The following is a 19,477-nucleotide window of genomic DNA, read 5'->3' as shown; positions in this document are numbered from 1 at the left end:
AAACTCAATACAAAAGGGAAAGTCTAAAAAGCATAAAAGGAGAAATTTACAGTAGCACAATAATAGTAGGGGACTTTAACATCCCACTTACACTAGTGGACACATCATTCTGGCAGAAAATTAAAAATTAATAAGGAAGTACAAGCCTTAAATCACACATTATACCAGATGAACCTAATTGATATCTTCAGAACATTCCATCTCCAAACAGCAGAACATAGTTTTTTACTCAATTGTACACAGAACATTCTCCAGGATAGATCACATCTTGGGTCACAAATCAATCTCAATAAATTTAAGCAAATTGGAATTGTATAAACCATCTTTTCTGACCACAACACTATGAGACTAGATATCAACTACAGGGGGAAAAAAAAAGAAAACTGTAAAACATACAAACACATGGAGGCTAAACAATACACTCTAAATAACCAACAGGTCACTGAAGACAGCAAAAAGGGAATAAAAAAAACACCTAGAAACAAATGACAATGAAAACGTGACCATCCAAAACTTATGGGATTAAGTAAAAACAGTTGTAAGAGGGAAGTTTATAGCAAAACAAGCCTACATGAAGAAATAAGAGAGACGTCAAATAAAGAACCTAACCTTACTTTAAGGCTACTAGAAAAAGTGAAAGGCTGTTGCTCAACCATGAAAGACGCTGGGATTCTTGGCCTCCAGAGGACAAGAATTCGATCCAGGGCCAGAGATGAGGCTTGATTGCTCAGAGCTTTTGTGTAATAAAGTTTTATTAAAACATAAAAGGGATAGAGAAAGCTTCTGACATAGACATCAGGAGGGGGCAGAGAGTGCCCCTTTGCTAGTGTTAGCAGTGGAGTTATACACTTTTTAATTAGTTATTACAGTGAATCAAAAGAATGTCTGGAGGTTATAAAGAACTTACTAGACCCACTCCCATAATTTACATTTTAAAATAACAGGATTAGCCAGAAGGTTTTTTTCCAGAAACTGTCCTCAAGCAGGATACGTTATTGTTATGTAATCTTAAGGAATATAGAGGAAAAAAAAATTTGTCATTTCCTCCTCCTTGAGAATTGCAGACCCCTATCTCCTTGGGGACCCCCAGACTTCTTATCACCTTGCCTAGGAATTGACTTTCTCAAAACAAGAACAACAGCAGCAACAACAACAAAAAACTCTGAAAGCTCAAATTTAGCTGTAGGAAAGAAATCATAAAGATCAGTGCAGAAACAAATTAAAAAGAGATGGAGACAGTAGCAATGATCAATAAAACTAAAAGTTAGTTCTTTGAGAAGATAAGTAAAATTGATAAATATCTAGTCAGACTCATCAAGAAAAAAAAAGGAGAAGACTCAAATAAATCATATTCAATATATTTATTCTTTCAATCCAAAAATATGGTAATTTGCTCATCTCTATCATCTTTGATTTCTTTCATTAGTGTTTTATTAGTTTCTCTACTTGAAGAGATTCATCCATCCAAGCCATTCTTCCATCTCTTTTCTATTTGTTTATTTGTTTCAGTGTAAGATCAAATCTGGGGGAATCTTCCAAGGCAAAATGAACCCTGGATTAGCATATTGATGAGAATGAAATTTACTTACATGAACATCTATGAAGGATACAGTTTTCACTTTGCATTGACACTACAATGACATACAGTAACTTATTCTTAATCTTTGTCAATTACAAAATCACCCAAAAATGATCCCAGCACATTCTAAGATTTTGATTGCAAGACAAAATAAACACCAGGTGAATAAAAATTTATTTGTCATATTTTAGTACCTTACACATAAGAAGGAAGTTAAAATTAAGTAGGTAAATGGATGGACAGTCCTTAGTGACTGTGGTCTTTTAAAATAAACATTCTATTGTATCAGGATCCTGTTTCTATTAAAGCTTCACAAATAACCAAAAGACAATTAATAGAAAAAATAGTACCAGTGTACTAGATAAAAACTTTTACAATAGGAGAATTGACCAAGGGAGCTGATTTAACTAACAAAAGGTCTTGATTTATTCATGTTTTGTTTCATAAGTCATTTTATTAGGGAATAGGTGGAAGTTACTAAAGGATTATAGCAATGTCTATCTTAATAATAGCAGAAGTCAAATCCAGTCAATCAGTAAATATTTACTGATTTCCAGACACATAATGAACTCTACATGAATAAAGTTATGATAACTGTTTAAATTTAGAGATTAGAGAACACAGACATTTATAAAAGGTAACAAAGAATACTGAACCCCAAACCCAAATGAATTATCCTTACAAAAATTTTCTAAATAGAGGTGCTACATAGACTATAGTCATCAGAAAATATTTAATTTGTATTGAACATTTGATTTTAAATCAACAAGGACATGAAAATTATTCCTTGCATTTTCTATTCAAAAGTTTGTCAGCAATACAGACACAAAAGACACATGAAAACATATAACATAAAAATATCCATTCAGGACTTTCAAAGGGATGTTTGGACTGACTGGGATGATTTATAATGCTACCTGAAGAAAATGCTCTCTGAGAGATGTCTGTCAGTGAATCCAGACAAGCGAGTTGGCTGTTGCTGAGATACTGGCTGTGTTCAGCTATAGTTCTTAAGCGTTGGTGTCAAAAGAATTATTTTGCCTTATATAATTCAGGATTGTGAAAATGATAGTGAATATTTTTCAGAACCAACAATATATTTTCTAGAATGACTGTCTGCCAGTAGCCACAGTACCAAGAAAGTTTGTACCCAGCTCCCTCTAGTATTTCTTGGACACATCCCCTGCTCTGACTTTCTGGGAGTATGTACATCTCCCCTGTATTCTCCTTAGAGCTGTAGCCACATCTTTATTTCTCAAGCTGTAGATGAGTGGGTTGAGCATTGGTGTGAGGATGGTGTAAAAGGCGGATACAATCTTGTCTTTCTCTGGTGTGTGATATGATTGGGGCAGCACATTGGTGTAGAAGGCTGCCCCATAGAAAATGATCACCACCATAATATGGGATGAACAGGTAGCAAATGCTTTGCGCCGGCCCTCTGCAGAGTTCATCCGATGCACTGTGAGCAGGATGCGTGTGTAGGAAACAGAGATGATGGATATAGGGATGAGCAGCATCAGCACGCAGCAGGCATACATCAGGGTCTGGTAGAGTGATGTGTCAATACAGGACAGCTTCAGTACTGCTGGGATCTCACAGAAAAAGTGATTGATCTCTCGGGGCCCACAGTAAGGGAAGCTCATGGTAAAGGGAGTCAGCATGAACCCATCCAAGGAGCCACCAACCCAGGAACCCACCACCATAAACAAGCAAATCCTGCGGTTCATGAGGAGAGGATATCGAAGAGGGTTGCACACAGCCACATACCTGTCATATGCCATGAGCCCCAGCAAGAAGAATTCTCCTCCAATCAGGGTCAGGTAGAGGAAGATCTGAAGTGCACAGCCCAGGAAGGAGATGGTCTTTTCCTTGGACAAGAGGTCTTGCAACATCTTGGGGACAGTGATGCAGATGTAAACAGTGTCCATGATGGACAGTTGGCTAAGCAGGAAGTACATGGGAGTGTGGAGGTGGGAGTCTGTATGAATGAGCAGAATCATGACCATGTTGGCTGTTACAGCCACCAGAAAGATGGAGAAGACCACTGCAAAGATAAATCCAGGGAATGTGGGATGTGTGATGAGGCCCAAGAGGATGAAATCAGTGGAATTTTGAAGAACGATCTCCATGTTTACATCACATAATAGCTCCTAGAACTGCAAAGACAGGAAGTTGTTAGGTTAATTAATAATCCAAAATTTAGGGAGGGCCTACCATGGATAGTATGTCAGAAGCAGAGTGGGATAAAGGAAAGAACATCAGTTCAGAATCATATTGAATCCCAGTTTTGGCATTAATTGTCTATGTAACATTGAACAGAAAAATTAATCTATAAACTAACTCAGTTTCATCATTTGTGAAAAGTTATCATAGGTCTATATCTCTGTAGGCTGATATAAGATATAAATGTAATAATTTATACAGTATCATTTTCAAATTTTTCTTTATTTTTATTTTGAACTATCTTCTGTATATATTTTATAGTCTTATTTTAGAATGAAAATTTCTTCAATTTGATAACTGTGCCTTACCCTTCATATTGCTTTGCAACCAATATGTATGTGTAGATTAAATTTAAATTGCCTCTGCTATTTAATATTGCATTGTTAACATCATGGACATCCATTTTTGATTTCATAAACTGATAAAAAATAAGCATGAAATTGATAAATTTAGATAAATTTAGTCTTTTGGCTGCTGTTATAATTAAGCTGCTATGTGAATGGTTGGAACATCAGGAATTAACAAGGCAGTACTACAAACTTTAATTAATGGTCAATATCTGTGGCTTATGGTTAGATGTTTCTCTGCCAAGGAAAGTCATGTTTTAGGCACAGGTCATTTTAAGTACTTGGATCTGTTTTTTTCTCACAGAAATTTAGGGTCATAAATCTCAAATGAGTACACCTTAAATGCATTCTACAAGCAAGGCTTTGGGTTCTTCATCATTGTGGTCTTTCTGATTGACACCACTGAGTGGACTGAGATTTTATGACTTAGAATGGCCTCATATCATTTCATAGTGAACTAAGCAACTCTTTAATTATTGTTCAGCCAAACATTAACAGTTTTCTTGACATTCTGACATTATCAAATGTTATATTGTCCTAGGAATCCATTACTTCTTGCTTTATTTTTATTTTTAATTTCTTAACAATTATATTTCTACATTGTTATCTATCCTCTATGTTTATAAGTAAAGGTAACTCTAGATGGAAATGAGATTCCTGAATTTAGAGGGAAAAAACTCAGTTGAACTAAATGGAATGAACACTTATATTTTTTATTCTTGAGAAATGTAAAAGTGCATTTCTTAGATATATTCAGGAACATTGAGGAATGAGTTTATTATTACCATTGTTTTATAGTGTATATTTCTGTAGTGTACATCTCTTCATTTTAGTGACAGAATTACTGAAGAAGTATATTTCTATAAAATATATTAGTTACTAATACTTTACCTGGATTTTTAAATAAATATATAGTCTTTGAGGTATCAAGAATGAATTAATCTTTATGCTGAAGCAGAACTATTAGGAACAATAGTGAGACTTTTTCTGAGTGTTCATTAACGATGTAATTACATTATAGACTAGGTAAATGAGCAAAATTCCAGAGGGAGAAAATAAAAAGCAATTTTATGTTGGTCTGTGTTAAAACTTTAATATACATTTTCAATTGAGAAGAAGAAAAACAAATGCCTGGGTAAACCAGCATAAACCCTACCTAAATATCAAATATCAGCTTTCAATAAGTTTGATAAAAGTCGGCTACTTCTGCCTTTTTAAATATGTGAAAGATTTCCTTGTGAAAGCCACAGTTCTGAATCACAGACACAGAAACTAAATTTAAGATATTAGAATTAAAACTGTGTTTATGGGGCTCTGCAATAACTGGTTGGAATAAAAATATTCATGCAGGCAGACAATAACTTTATTTTGACCAAAAATCTCTTTTTTCACTTAAACACATTGTAGATTTTATACGCACTATTGACAGTATCAAATTCACTCTTAATCATCACTTTGAAATGCACCGAAAAACTGAGATAGCCAAATAATCTGAAAATTGCCTAGGGAAAAGTTGCTTTACAATCAAAATATGGGTCAGAGAAATTTATTTCACACATACACTCAGATTGGAGTCTACAGAATATTCAAAATGATAAACCATTCTCATTGCCTCAGAACTCTTTGATTAAAGAATGCAAATTTTTCAAACTCCAGACCCTTTCTTAGAGTAGATCCTAGAATATATTAATAATTAAAATATATTAATAAAGCTGAAGGAGCAGAAGGATATGTTGTAAACTGACTTTATTTCTAAAACAATCAGAGTTTCAGTGAATAAAAGAACCTCAATTTGGATCCAAGCTGCTTCTCTGTGTATATGTGAGTGTGTGTGTGTGTGTGTGTGTGTGTGTGTGTGTGTGTGTAAGAGAGAGAATATTTAAGAGTAGGGAATAGATCCTGCTAGAGGAATAGCATACTAAGGGGCTTAACACAAAGGTGTATGTGTTACTTTTGTCAGTGAATCAAATATATAAAACTAATGCGACACACGGTCAAAATATGTAGTTAACATTGTACTGTGGAATATTTGCCATGGCAACATCTACATTATGAGCACAATGACATGTTATGATTTAATCTATTTGCACCAGTTCCCAGTATCTAATTTTAACATTAGTGTTAACACTACTGACTACTGTTTAATGTAATGTGTGATTTGATTTACACATACAAGATACTGGATTCCATTCCCCATTAGGTAACCTTTCTATCACTATCATTATTCCCTAGCCTCAAGATTTCTACCATTTCCTTCTTTAATTGCAATCCTTCTCAAATTTGGAAGAAAAAAACGAAAGCTTGTCTCTGCATGGCCCCAGGTTCAGGCTTTTCTGTTGTTCAAGACAGAGAATGCCCCACCTCCCGAACTGACATAACATCATCTAGTATAGCTACATAACCACCTGGTGTGTCAGGGGCTAGAGAATGGGAAGATCCAGCCAAGGCAAGAAGAGCACTGTGAGTGGAGACTCTGGATCTCTGCCATGGGAAAGGATGGGTAAGTTTTGCAAGAGGCTTTGATTTTTTTCTCTGATATGTCATGTGGAGAGTAAAGGTAAGGAGATGAAAGAGAGTTCCTGTGCAAGGTGCTAGCTGATAGAAGCTGAACATTTCAGGACAATAAGCCTGCAATTATTCTGAGAGAAGCCACAGAAATCTGGACACAATTCAGATCCTTGCAACATCTTGTAAAAAGAGTCCTTCAAGTGAGATCAGGGAGAAGGATTACCAAAGATAAGGAGGTCTTGGACCAATCCTTTCTGATTCACTGTATGTACAATTGACAGGGAGGAGGTCTGATTCCAGATAGTTTAGTTTTCATATCAAAGACATGCTAAGACTTTTGCTATCTCCAATAAGTGACTAGTCCAGAGAGGGGCAGTCTCTCCACAGCTAGAAATGTTAAGGTGTCAAAACATCACAAGATACAGAAGATTTAAATATGTACATATAGTTATCATAAAGTGTTAGCTCTAATACCAGGTGCCAACTTACCTAAAGCATACTGTTAAGGGTATACCCTGATGATAGGAAGAATTGAAAGCAGAAGGAGAAGGGGATGACAAGGTTTGAGATGGCTGGATGTGACCACCGACTCTATGGACATGAGTTTGAGTATGCTCCAGGAGTTGGTAATGGACAGGGAAGCCTGGCGTGCTGCAGTCCATGGGGTCTCAAAGACTTGGACACGAGCGACTGAACTGAACTGACTGAAAGGTGTGGTCAGTGGCTGGGAAACAATAAATACATCTGGCTTCCTGGAATATTGCATGAAGGGTCTAAATTTAAAGCTGTCAGATGCCAGGACAGCTACTTATTTTGATTAATAGAGGTATATCCTCCTGAGTAGTGGTGTCAATTTGTGCAGTGGTAAACAGAAATCAAAGGATCAGGCACAGGGGACATCTACTCTCTACTCTGCTAGTGCTATAGGGGAGTAAAGAATCAGAGGAAATGAACAACTGCACAAGACCAGAAATGACAGAGGAGAATAAAAAGCTGATACCTGGAGCTCTAAATGTAACGTACTCAGTACTGCATAATGTGATCTAAATTTCTGACATGTAGACACAATCTTATTCTGCTTCAGTGATTCAGCCCAGTGGTCTCTGATAGGACCATGGTAAAATCTTTTAAGGGAATTTCTTTAAGAAATGCTGCTTGTCTATTAAAAAAGAAAAAGATTTTATCTTTTGAGCACTATGAGAGCATATGACCATGCCTATGGAGTAAGGAAGGGAGAAGTGAGCTTAGAAAATAATAATAATAATAATAAAAAGAAATAATTCAATATATTTTAATCTCCCTCTAAGGATGCAAAAACCTCTACCCACACCTTTTTCCATACAAAAAGGTTAACTCTTGCCTTAAAAATATTCAGAGGGGGGAAAAAAAAAGGAAAAAATATTCAGAGAGCAATCCATGCTTTTCATTAGTAATACATATCATAGACATTAAAGTCTAAAAATTACTCATCATGAATACTAAGCTAGATCTTTCAACCATCAGCTTTTACATGCCCTTTTTCTCTTTAGTAAATTCATTCAAGCACCTATAAACTAATACTAGATTCCTCTACGCCTCCTATTTCAAGCTAAAGTATCCCTTTTCTGAGAACTGAATGTACAAATTTATCCTTCTAAAACCTGAAGATAGTTTCTAATAGTCTTAGAGTGATGCCTAAAGAAAACATCATAGTATATGGGAAATGTTCTATTTGGTTTCCATGAAACTATTAACTCTTACCTCAGAGCAATTGAGTCCAGGCCTTAGTTAGACAACATTGAAATAGCAGCCTTTTAAAATACTTGGATATGAAGGTGGGGCTAAGACAAAAGTAAGTGTTTAATTAATATTGGATTTCAGCATCTTGGAGGAGAAATCCCTAGGTTAGTAATTAATCTATATTTACTGGGCTCACCTTGTGCATAAGAGGAAGATCAGCCAAAGTCCAATCTTCTTACCAGAGAGTCTATTCTTTTCCCAAGAAAAAGTTATAATTGCTTCTTGAGATTTTTCTCATAAGACTACTTATCTAACCCTGGCATCTCTTAAGAATAAAAGAAGCATGTAATGTAGAGATGAAAGTAAAGCTCATTCTAATGTTAAAACCTCACATTTCTAAAAGAGATTGTTTCAAAGTTAAAAAAGAAATTTCTTTTTTTCCATGTCATTGACTTATTTCGTTTGGGGAAAATTATGTTAAAAATATGTATTTAACAGAAGGGAAATGCTTTTTTCATAATTATTCATCTAGTAAGTAGTGGAGAAGGAATTCATAGGCTGTAAGAGACATGATAAATAGCAAAGAAATTAGAGAATGAGAAGAAAGAAGGAAAGGAAACGAAGCAGGAGAGGGAAAGGGAAGAAGACAAAAACACATAAAAGAGTAAAACAAAAATCAAATATTTTCTAAAAGTTATTTTGCATAGATATACTAAGATATTATATATCAGAAAAAGTTTCTAAAACTTAAATTCATTTTATTTATCTGAAGAAGTCTTGTTTGGGGAGGTAAGCAACTTAACTAATAGTAACAACAACAATAATAATAGATATCATGATAGAATGTCTGATGATGGACATGTTACTTATATAATTTCTAAACATCACAAATTCATTAGACACAGACTTTAGGCTTTGTATTCTCTATATCACGTGTGATAAAATTCTCCAGCCATTTATAATGCTATTCAATAACTAGTTAATGCTTCTTAAGGAAGTTTATATCACTTATCAACAAATATAAAAGTCCTTCAATTGGAAATAGAATTATTTGAATATCCTTTTCCTTCCAGTGTGATACAGCTCAATACAGAGCCACCAATGGTTTACAACCAGATATTGATGTCCCCAAAGAAGGAAATGGCAACCCACTCCAGTATTCTTGCCTGGAGAATTCCGTGGACAGAGAAGCCTTGTGGGCTTCTGTTCATGAGGTCGCACAAAGTCAGACACGACTGAAGTGACTTAGCAGCAGCAGCAGCACTGATGTCTGTAGCACTGAGTGGGTCTGATAATACCCGAGCAGATATAGCCACCAGGAAGCTGATTTGGCAGTCAACAACCACCTCAATTTACCCCAATGACTACCCTTTTTTTTTTTTTGATGTCCATGTCAGGAAAATGGTTAAGTGCTGCTTTAACAAGTTGGTCTTCTATTATTATTACCAAGTTTACAAAGGAAAATAACACAGCTTCTGAACATAACTTTTGTTGGTAAAGTATCAGAGTCTAAATTATTTATATATGATAGATATTTTGTAACTTCTCAAGGTTTTCTTTCTTTTTTTCTTGCTCATCTTTCTCTCTTATCTCTTTTCCTATTAATACCTTTCATCTCCTTTAGCCTTTTACAGTAACAGTCCTTATAAAGAGGTAGAAATAGACCTACATTATAAGATAGTAATTCTTAAATTCTAGATGTTTTGTTTAATCTCAGATGATTTTGTTTGCCCACCCCATTCCAAAGTGATAGCTGGCATTTAGTGTGAATTCTTCTTTCACAAAATTCCAGTATTCATCACGATAAGACCTAAATTAATATATTTTTAGGAAGCTCTTTATAAATTTCTAAAGAGTTTAGTTCTCTGCTGATGTTCTTGAAAGACAGAGGCACATATCAGGTTCCCTAACCGGAACTTCAAAAATGGAAGGAAAAAGTGTGAAGATACTGAGAGACCTGGGGGGGAAAAATTCCACAGCTGTCAGAATATTTAATCTGAACAATGACTCATAATCACATAATTCACCCATCTTCTTGGGAGAATGATTAAATACAAAGCCTCAGAGGATATGCTAAATATCCCTGAAATTAGAATAAGGATAAGTTGATTGCAACCGCAGTTCTACCATTTCCCATATGTCTTTGGGAATGGGATTATGTTCTCAGGGTTTGTTTTCCCATCTATTAAATGAAAAGGTTTGGCACAATCATCTCTAAGGTTACTTCAAACTCAAATTTTCTATGATGCAGAATTCAAGTAATGTTCCCTTCTTTTCCTTTTTAATTCTCATTACTTTATTATGTTTGCTTCATCTGTAATAATCCCTCACTATAACCAAAATAGACTTAACGTTGTGTTAGTTTCAATGATTCAAGAAAGAGATTCAGTAATATTGAATACATATACATGTATCCATTTTTGAACTCTTAGACTAAAAATTATTTTCAAATAGCAGAACCAAAGAGGCCTATTGAGCACACAATTAAGAAACTACTATTAAATTTGTCTACATTTTCCATTATGCAAACCTTCTGGCTACAGTTAAGTACATCTAACCAAGACAAACACATCTATGTTAAGTAGTTTCTATTAAAATTCTCTTTATATTAAAAACTCATCTTCTCTTTCATTTTATTGCCAGCCCATTTTAAAAATCCCTGAAATCCCCAAGCCCCTATTTATCCTAGTAATATAGAATAATTAAAATCCCATGATTCACTAGAGAAGAACAGCATCACTACCAAGAGCAATGAGAGCTGGAGCATAGTCAATATAACAAAAAAATTGGGAATAGATAAAGTGCAAGAGCAAGGGAGAGAGAAAAAAAAAGAGGAATGTGTTTGGGAAGTAGGAATTGTTAGGAATGGAAGAGGGAGAGGTATAAATTAAGGAAGAGAAAGAATTTGTAGGAAAAGAGGAGAGAAAAAGCAAAAATTGAGGAAAAGAAGACCCTACTATGCCCAAATATGCCTTGGATTTGCTAACACTACTCTAGAGGGGAGAAACTGGACTGATGTTGGAAACAAACATAAGACACGTGACATTTATTTTATTCATTCAGTTTATATCTGAGTGGCAACTATAAGTGTCACTAAGCTGCAAAGTGTCAGGTGAGTGTAACCTCCTTGGTTCTGTTTCATCTCAAAAATTTGGAGCAATAAACATTAAAGTCCTTGGTGCATCACAGCTCTTGGACAGACCGTGTTGTAGTTCTCGGGTCTTGAACATACTGTATTATAGGTCTTAGCCAGATCAGTGTTAACAGCTCCGTGTTACAACTCGATTTTATTTAAAAAATAGCAGGATTGCTGTAGCCAAAATTTTGAAAACTATGTTGAATAGTAGTGGTGAGAGTGGGCACCCTTGTTTTGTTCCTGACTTTAGGGGAAATGTTATCAATTTTTCACCACTGAGGATAATTTTTGCTGTGGGTTTGTCATATATAGCTCTTATTATGTTGAGGTATGTTCCTTCTATTCCTGCTTTCTGGAGGGTTTTTTTTTTTTTTTTTAATCATAAATGGATGTTGAATTTTGTCAAAAGTTTTCTCTTCATCTATTGAAATAATCATATGGTTTTTATCTTTCAATTTGTTAATATGGTGTATTACATTGATTGATTTGTGGATATTGAAGAATCCTTGCACCCCTGGGATAAAGTACACTTGGTCATGATGTATGATCTTTTTAATATGTTGTTGGATTCTGTTTGCTGGAATTTTGTTAAGGATTTTTGCATCTATGTTCATCAGATGAATATATTGGCCTGTAGTTTTCTTTTTTTGTGGCATCTTTGTCAGGTTTTGGTATTAGGGTGATGGTGGCCTCTTGAATGAGTTTGGAAGTTTACCTTCCTCTGCAATCTTCTGGAAGAGTTTGAATAGGATAAGTGTTAGCTCTTCTCTAAATTTTTGGTAGAATTCAGCTGTGAAGCCATCTGGTCCTGGGCTTTTGTTTGTTGGAAGATTTCTGATTACGGTTTCAATTTCCATGCTTGTGATGGGTCTGTTAAGATTTTCTATCTCTTCCTGGTTCAGTTTTGGAAAGTTGTACTTTTCTAGGAATTTGTCCATTTCTTCCAAGTTGTCCATTTTATTTGCACATAGTTACTGATAATAGTCTCTTATGAGCTTTTGTATTTCTGTGTTGTCTGTTGTGATCACTCCATTTTTGTTTTTAATTTTGTTGGTTTGATTTTTCTCCCTTTGTTTCTTGATGAGTCTGGCTAAAAGCTTGTCAATTTTATTTATCTTCTCAAAGAACTGGCTTTAATCCAGATTGGAAAAGATGAAGTAACAGTCTCACTGTTTGCAGATGACATGATCCTCTACATAGAAAACCCTAATGACTTCCACCAGAAAATTACTAGAACTAATCAATGAATATAGTAAAGTTTCAGGATATAAAATCAACACACAGAAATCCCTTGCATTCCTATACACTAACAATGAGAAAATAGGAAGACAAATTAAGGAAACAATTCCATTCACCATTGCAACGAAAAGAATAAAATACTTAGGAGTATATCTACCTAAAGAAACAAAAGACCTCTCTCTCTCTCTATATATATATATATATATATATATTTATATATAACAACTATAAAACACTGGGGAAAGAAATCAAAGAGGACACAAGTAGATGGAGAAATATACTGTGTTCATGGATCGGAAGAATCAGTATAGTGAAAATGAGTATACTACCCAAAGCAATCTATAGATTCAATGCAACCCCTATCAAGCTACCACCAGTATTTTTCACAGAACTAGAACAAATAGTTTCACAATTTGTATGGAAATACAAAAAACCTTGAATAGCCAAAGCAATCTTGAGAAAGAATAATGGAACTGGAGGAATCAACCTGCCTGACTTCAGGCTCTACTACAAAGCTACAGTCATCAAGACAGCATGGTACTGGCACAAAGACAGAAATATAGATCAATGGAACAGAATAGAAAGCCCAGAGATAAATCCACACACCTATGGACACCTTATCTTTGACAAAGGAGGCAAGAATACACATGGAGAAAAGACATCCTCTTTAACAAGTGGTGCTGGGAAACCTGGTCAACCAGTTGTAAAAGAACGAAACTAGAACACTTTCTAACACCATACACGAAAATAAACTAAAAATGGATTAAAGATCTAAATGTAAGACCAGAAACTATAAAACTCCTAGAGGAAAACATAGGCAAAACACTCTCCGACATAAACCACAGCAGGATCCTCTATGGCCCACCTCCCAGAATATTGGAAATAAAAGCAAAAATAAATAAATGGGACCTAATTAAAATGAAAAGCTTTTGCATAACAAAGGAAACTATAAGCAAGGTGAAAAGACAGCCTTCAAAATGGGAGAAAATAATAGCAAATGAAGAAACAGACAAAGAATTAATCTCAAAAATATACAAGCAACTCCTGGGGCTCAATTCCAGGAAAATAAACCACCCAATCAAAAATTGGGCCAAAGAACTAAACATATTTCTCCAAAGAAGACATACAGATGGCTAACAAACACATGAAAAAATGCTCAACATCACTCATTATCAGATAAATGCAAATCAAAACCACAATGAGTTACCATTTCATGCCAGTCAGAAAGGCTGCTATCAAAAAGTCTACTATCAATAAATTCTGGAGAAGGTGTTGAGAAAAGGAACCCTAATACACTGTTGGTGGGAATGCAAACTAGTACAGCCACTATGGAGAACAGTGTGGAGATTCCTTTAAAAAACTGAAAACAGAACTGCCTTATGACCCAGCTATCCCACTGCTGGGCATACACATCGAGGAAACCAGAATTGAAAGAGACACGTGTACCCCAATGTTCATCACAGCACTGTTTATAGTAGCCAGGACATGGAAGCAACCTAGATGTCCATCAACAGACAAATGGATAAGAAAGCTGTGGTACATATACACAGTGGAATATTACTCAGCCATTAAAAAGAATACATTTGAATCAGTTCTAATAAAGTGGTGGATGGAACTGGAGCCTATTATACAGAGTGAAGTAAGCCAGGGGGGAAAAATACCAATACAGTGTACTAATGCATATATATAGAATTTAGAACGATGGTAACGATAACCCTGTATTCAAAACAGCAAAAGAGACACAGATGTACAGGACAGTGTTTTGGACTCTGTGGGAGAGGGCGAGGGCGGGATGATATGGGAGAATGGCATTGAAACATGTAAATTATCGTATGTGAAACAAATCGCAAGTCCTGGGGCTGGTGCACTGGGATGACCCCGAGGGCTGGGATGGGGAGCGGGGTGGGAGGGGGGTTGAGGATGGGGAACACATGTACACCCATGGTGGATTCATGTCAATGTATGGCAAAACCAATACAATATTATAAAGTAAAAAAAAAAAAAAAAAAAAATTAAAAGTGAAAAAAAAAAAAGAAAGGAAAATACACCCTCAAGAAGTGAGGGCATGCTGACCCAAAGATGTGAAGAGAAGAGAGGGCCCCGACCCTTTGGCTCCTCTTTTTATATGTTTTTTCCAACCCCCTGGGCCTGTCCTATGTAAATTGGGCTAGCCAGGAGTGCTGTTTGTTCTACCGGAGGTCCTCACTCCGGTCCTTGGACCTTCCTTTGTTCTATTTTTGCGGGTTTTTCCCTTCCTTGTCTTTTAGCCCCACCATTCTGGATTTCTATTCTAACTACCTAACAAGAGAAAAGTAAATATTCTCTGGCCTCTTTTAATTCACTATGTGAAAAAAGAGAGGGATCAACCCCTACACAGGTGGCTATATAGTTCCCTTCCAAGAACCTTTCTTCATATAGGGTGTTCTTGCTTGTTTTCTTCAGGTTCTGAAGTCAGGTAGAATTTAGTGTGAAGTGAGGTTAGAATATCTATCCTCTCATGATACACTAGAGGCAATGACCATTGTTTTTGAGAGAGTTAATCTAGTTGATTGATAAGGAGTCAGAGGCTTTCAAGGAGGAAGGGGTCCAGGGCCCTCCAGGAGGAGAAAGGGGCCTGGGGCTTTCAAAGAGGAGAAAAGGACAAATGGTTTTTTCCTAAGTTCTTTCCTCTTAGTCACATAAAAGGCTTTTTCTTTAAATGGCAACCCACTCCAGTACTCTTGCCTGGAAAATGCCATGGACGGAGGAGCCTGGTAGGCTACAGTCCATGGGGTCGCAAAGAGTCGGACATGACTGAGTGACTTCACTAATGGCTCAAGAGTATGTTTTTCCTTAAACTCTGTACTAAAGATTATATAACAACAATGCATCTTACTCAAGGATAAGTTTCTCCTTTTTAACATGAACCTTCTGACTAATCTTGTTATCTTAAGACATTTATTTCAAGACTGGGTCTGTTAAGATCTTTCTATTACTAGTTCTAATCTTGTTAATTTAAGGTGTCTGTTGTGGGAGTCAGTCTGGTAAAAGAATATAAGGCCTTGATAAGACTAGCAAGGGGGGCACTCTCCATCCCCCTTCTAATGTCTATGTCAGAAGTTTTCTCTGTCCTTTTTCACTTTAATAAAACTCTGCTACACAAAAGCTCTGAGTGATCAAGCCTGGTCCCTGAACCCAAAGCTAAATCTTCTTCAGAGATCACAAATCTGACATCATTCACTGTAAACTATCACTTTATCTCAAGTATGTGCTGTGGACAGACTAACATCAGTCCTTGAAAACGTTTCTGAATGTTTTAATAAAGGTCTTATGTTAGAGTTAGAGGACATTAATCACCTCTGTAACCTCATCTCTGCACGAGGAGATTCTATGTTAAGTGCGATGTCAAGATACAAGATCACTTCTGGTATAGAAATAGGTGAAGAAAGCAGGTTTCACTGCCTCTTCTCTATAGTGATGTGTCAGTTATAATAATACCTCATAGCGTATAGCACCTTCCAAAGCTAAAGTTGCTTTGCACCAGTAATATCAAGTTCTTTTAAAATTATTCCTCTGAGGTAAGAATTAAGTTAGAAAGTTCTAATTTAATACCTTGAAAAAGAGGGTTTCAAGAAATTAAATTAATTTGTTCAACTGGACATAGAGAGGTTGAAAAAATTAATTTCATATCTGTAATTAAAGTTTAATAAGGGTTATAATACCACAGTATCTTTTTAAATGTGAGTGCAATTTTTCTAATCTATTTCTTTTCTATCTAAAAGCTATTTGTAAAGCATGTTCACTATTCTTATATCATAAAAAGCCAAAAATTCCAATCTTGGTGTGAATCATGCTCTCCATGACACAAGTGTTAGAAAATAAATTCCAAGGACTAAGTTAAAGGTTTCTAGGAAATTTGAACAAAATGGTGGAGTCTTTAAAAGTTGACTCCAACTTTTGGTTATAATACAGGTGTTACTGAGAGAAAATAGGACAGATGTTTACATTTAGGTATACTAAACAATATTATTTTTCACCCACATAGAAATGCAACATAGAAAAGTTAGTTGCATTAGAAGGTTCTCTAATGATATGTTCCTCCTTTTTTTCCCCAAGATGTAGAAGCATTGGATTTTCTGAAACATATATCAATTCCCATCTGACTTATACATCTTCAGACCACTCTGGTATTAATAAAATTTTAAATGAGCTTACACATAATTGCATTGTCATTTTTGTAATGCAAAATGTTTTCTTTTTAGAAAATTAAGTCTAATATAAGCAAACTTGAAGATATAAAGGTAGAAAGACAGAAAGACTGAGGGCTGAAAACAGAAGGAGTTTGGTCAAGTAGGGAAAAGCATAGAAAAAAAAAAGTGATGAAAAATAAATTTCTCTACTTCAGAAGAATATTGGTTAACTACAATTATTCAAATAATTAAATTATTAAATAAAATAATTATAACTAAATTAAAATATTATAAAATAGAAAATAAGGAGTAGCATATATTAATTTTTAAAAGAATAAATCAGCATTTAACTCTCAAAGGAGTTCCATTCTTTTGCATGAAAATCTTTCAAAATGAAATATATTAGGTCATCAGGCAATTTAAATACAGTGAAAAAGATATGACTTCAAACTGCCCTGGATGTTCCTATTAAATTATATCATTAGTAAGGATAGAAAATGTAGAAGCCATCCATGTTTACCAGTCTCAAAACCACATTGGCCCATTATTCTGAGATGATTTTAGCAAAACTTCATGGGAAAAAAAGTAAAGGTATTGGTCTCCTCCAGAAATTGATGTTTACTATTGTGTCTACTAGCCATGTTAATGGAGTTCAGTTGAAGAATTAATTACATAAATTCAAACCAATTTTTAAAATAATGATACTGCCAATACTGACTTGATTGAATTAAATGTTTTGGAAGGCCAAAACCATCATTTGTAAAAAATTCAATTAGTTATTAAATAGCCTTGAATACAATCAAATAATATCAGACATATTGATGTCTTTGAAGTAGCCAATTTGTACGATGTCTGAAAAGAAACTGTGATGAGAAGCTAGAGGAATAGCAGATTAATATTTCTTTTGCCATGACTGACCATGGCAAGAAACAAACATCTGTTCAGTGGGATGCAAAATTTGTTGAAAGCAGATGGGTGAAACCATCTACTGAAACCCCTATTTTATTCCAATTTCGCTCAACACCATTTTGTAGAATCCTCTTATCTTTCAAAAGCTGATGAAATCTTCAAAATGCTACTGTAGGCTTTCTAAATCCTAGGATGCCTCACAGTTGCTGGCATGTGGATGACCTGCTATTTCCAGGCAGACAATGTTTAAATCCAAAGATGATGATTAAGTCCTATATCCTCTTCTTCAAACCTCTAGCAGCAAATGAAGTTTCTTTGGAAGGTGTACCTTCCTGAGGATGAGCACCTTCCCAGAGCTTTCTGTAGGGCCCCTGTGACATCTTTGTTCCTGAGGCTGTAAATAAGTGGGTTGAGCAGGGGAGTAAGGATAGTGTAGAAGGCAGACACAGCCTTGTCCTGCTCAGGAGTATGGTAAGAGTGAGGTAGCACATAGGTGTACATGGCAGCCCCATAAAAGAGACTGACAACTACCATGTGTGAGGAGCAAGTGGCCACTGCCTTTTGCCTCCCTTCCGCCTCTTTCATTCTGTAAACAGTAATGAGAATCCTTGTGTAAGAGGCTGAGATGACAGAGAAAGGAATGAGGAGCATCATGATACAGCAGACATACATGGCTGTCTCATAGGCTGATGTATCCATACAGGAGAGCTTCAGAAGAGCAGGTACCTCACAGAAGAAGTGATTTATTTCCCGAGAAGCACAGAAAGGGAACTGCATGGTGACTGGTGTAAGTAAGAAGCCATCTATGGACCCTCCCAGCCAGGCTGCCACCACAATCAACAAGCAGACTTTGCGATTCATAAGGACAGGATAGCGCAGAGGATGGCAGATGGCAACATAGCGGTCATAGGACATGAGTCCTAGAAGGAAGAACTCAGCTCCTGCCAAGGTCAAATAGAGAAAGTGCTGGGCAGTGCATCCTGCAAAGGAAATGGCCCTTTGGTCTACCATTTGGTCAACCAGCATCTTGGGCACAATGGTGGAAATGTACAAGATATCCATGATGGAAAGCTGGCTGAGCAGGAAGTACATGGGAGTGTGGAGACGGGAGTCCAGGTGGATGAGAATGATCATCATGGTGTTGCTGGCTACTGAGATGACAAATACCAGGACGATAAAAGCAAAGAGAAGCCAGGGGAAACGTGTGTTGCTGAACAAGCCCAAGAGGACAAAGTCGGCATACATGGAATAATTGCTCCACTCCATAACTCTGTGGGATACACAAATGAGAGATGGATATAATAGGTAAAGTTGGACACACAAGGTAAACGTTGGGTTGCTTAAAGCCTCATGTGGCCACACAAAAACCAAGACAAATTCATCAAATCTCTTTGTGTTATAGCCCAATATTTCCAATAATTCCTGAGGTTGATTCCAATTATAGATTGCCTTAAGAAATTAGCTTTTACCTTTGGGACCTAGGTAGACCCACCTTCATTCAAGAAGTTGAAAACTTTCAATCTCTTGGAAGACCAGCCACAGAAAGCTTATGTCACACTATACCATCATTCATTCAAGGATGATATTCTTAATTTACTATTACTTTTTGACTCTGAGGTCACAAGAAAACAATTTTATGTCTATTGGC

General features: G+C 35.9%; 2 protein-coding genes across 2 annotated transcripts; both read right to left on the bottom strand.

Annotated features, from left to right (window-relative positions):
• Positions 1-2,739: 2,739 nt before the first annotated feature.
• Positions 2,740-3,708, bottom strand: LOC133062863 (olfactory receptor 2T2). Its single transcript, XM_061152223.1, has one exon. It carries the CDS (start codon positions 3,706-3,708, stop codon positions 2,740-2,742), a length of 969 nt encoding a protein of 322 aa, XP_061008206.1.
• Positions 3,709-18,123: 14,415 nt separating this feature from the next.
• LOC133062862 (olfactory receptor 2T27) lies at positions 18,124-19,095 on the bottom strand. The gene has a single exon (XM_061152222.1). The coding sequence runs from the start codon at positions 19,093-19,095 to the stop codon at positions 18,124-18,126; it is 972 nt and encodes a 323-aa protein (XP_061008205.1).
• Positions 19,096-19,477: the final 382 nt, after the last annotated feature.

The sequence above is a fragment of the Dama dama genome, chromosome 9 (genome assembly GCF_033118175.1).
Source record: "Dama dama isolate Ldn47 chromosome 9, ASM3311817v1, whole genome shotgun sequence".
NCBI classification, from domain to species: domain Eukaryota; kingdom Metazoa; phylum Chordata; class Mammalia; order Artiodactyla; family Cervidae; genus Dama; species Dama dama.
Note: the sequence above shows the minus strand (reverse complement) of the source record. Positions and strands in the feature narration are given on the sequence as shown.

Coding starts and splice junctions, on each gene's coding strand:
- LOC133062862 (XM_061152222.1), bottom strand. CDS start 19,095: ATGGAGTGGAGCAATTATTCCATGTATGCCGACTTTGTCCTCTTGGGC.
- LOC133062863 (XM_061152223.1), bottom strand. CDS start 3,708: ATGGAGATCGTTCTTCAAAATTCCACTGATTTCATCCTCTTGGGCCTC.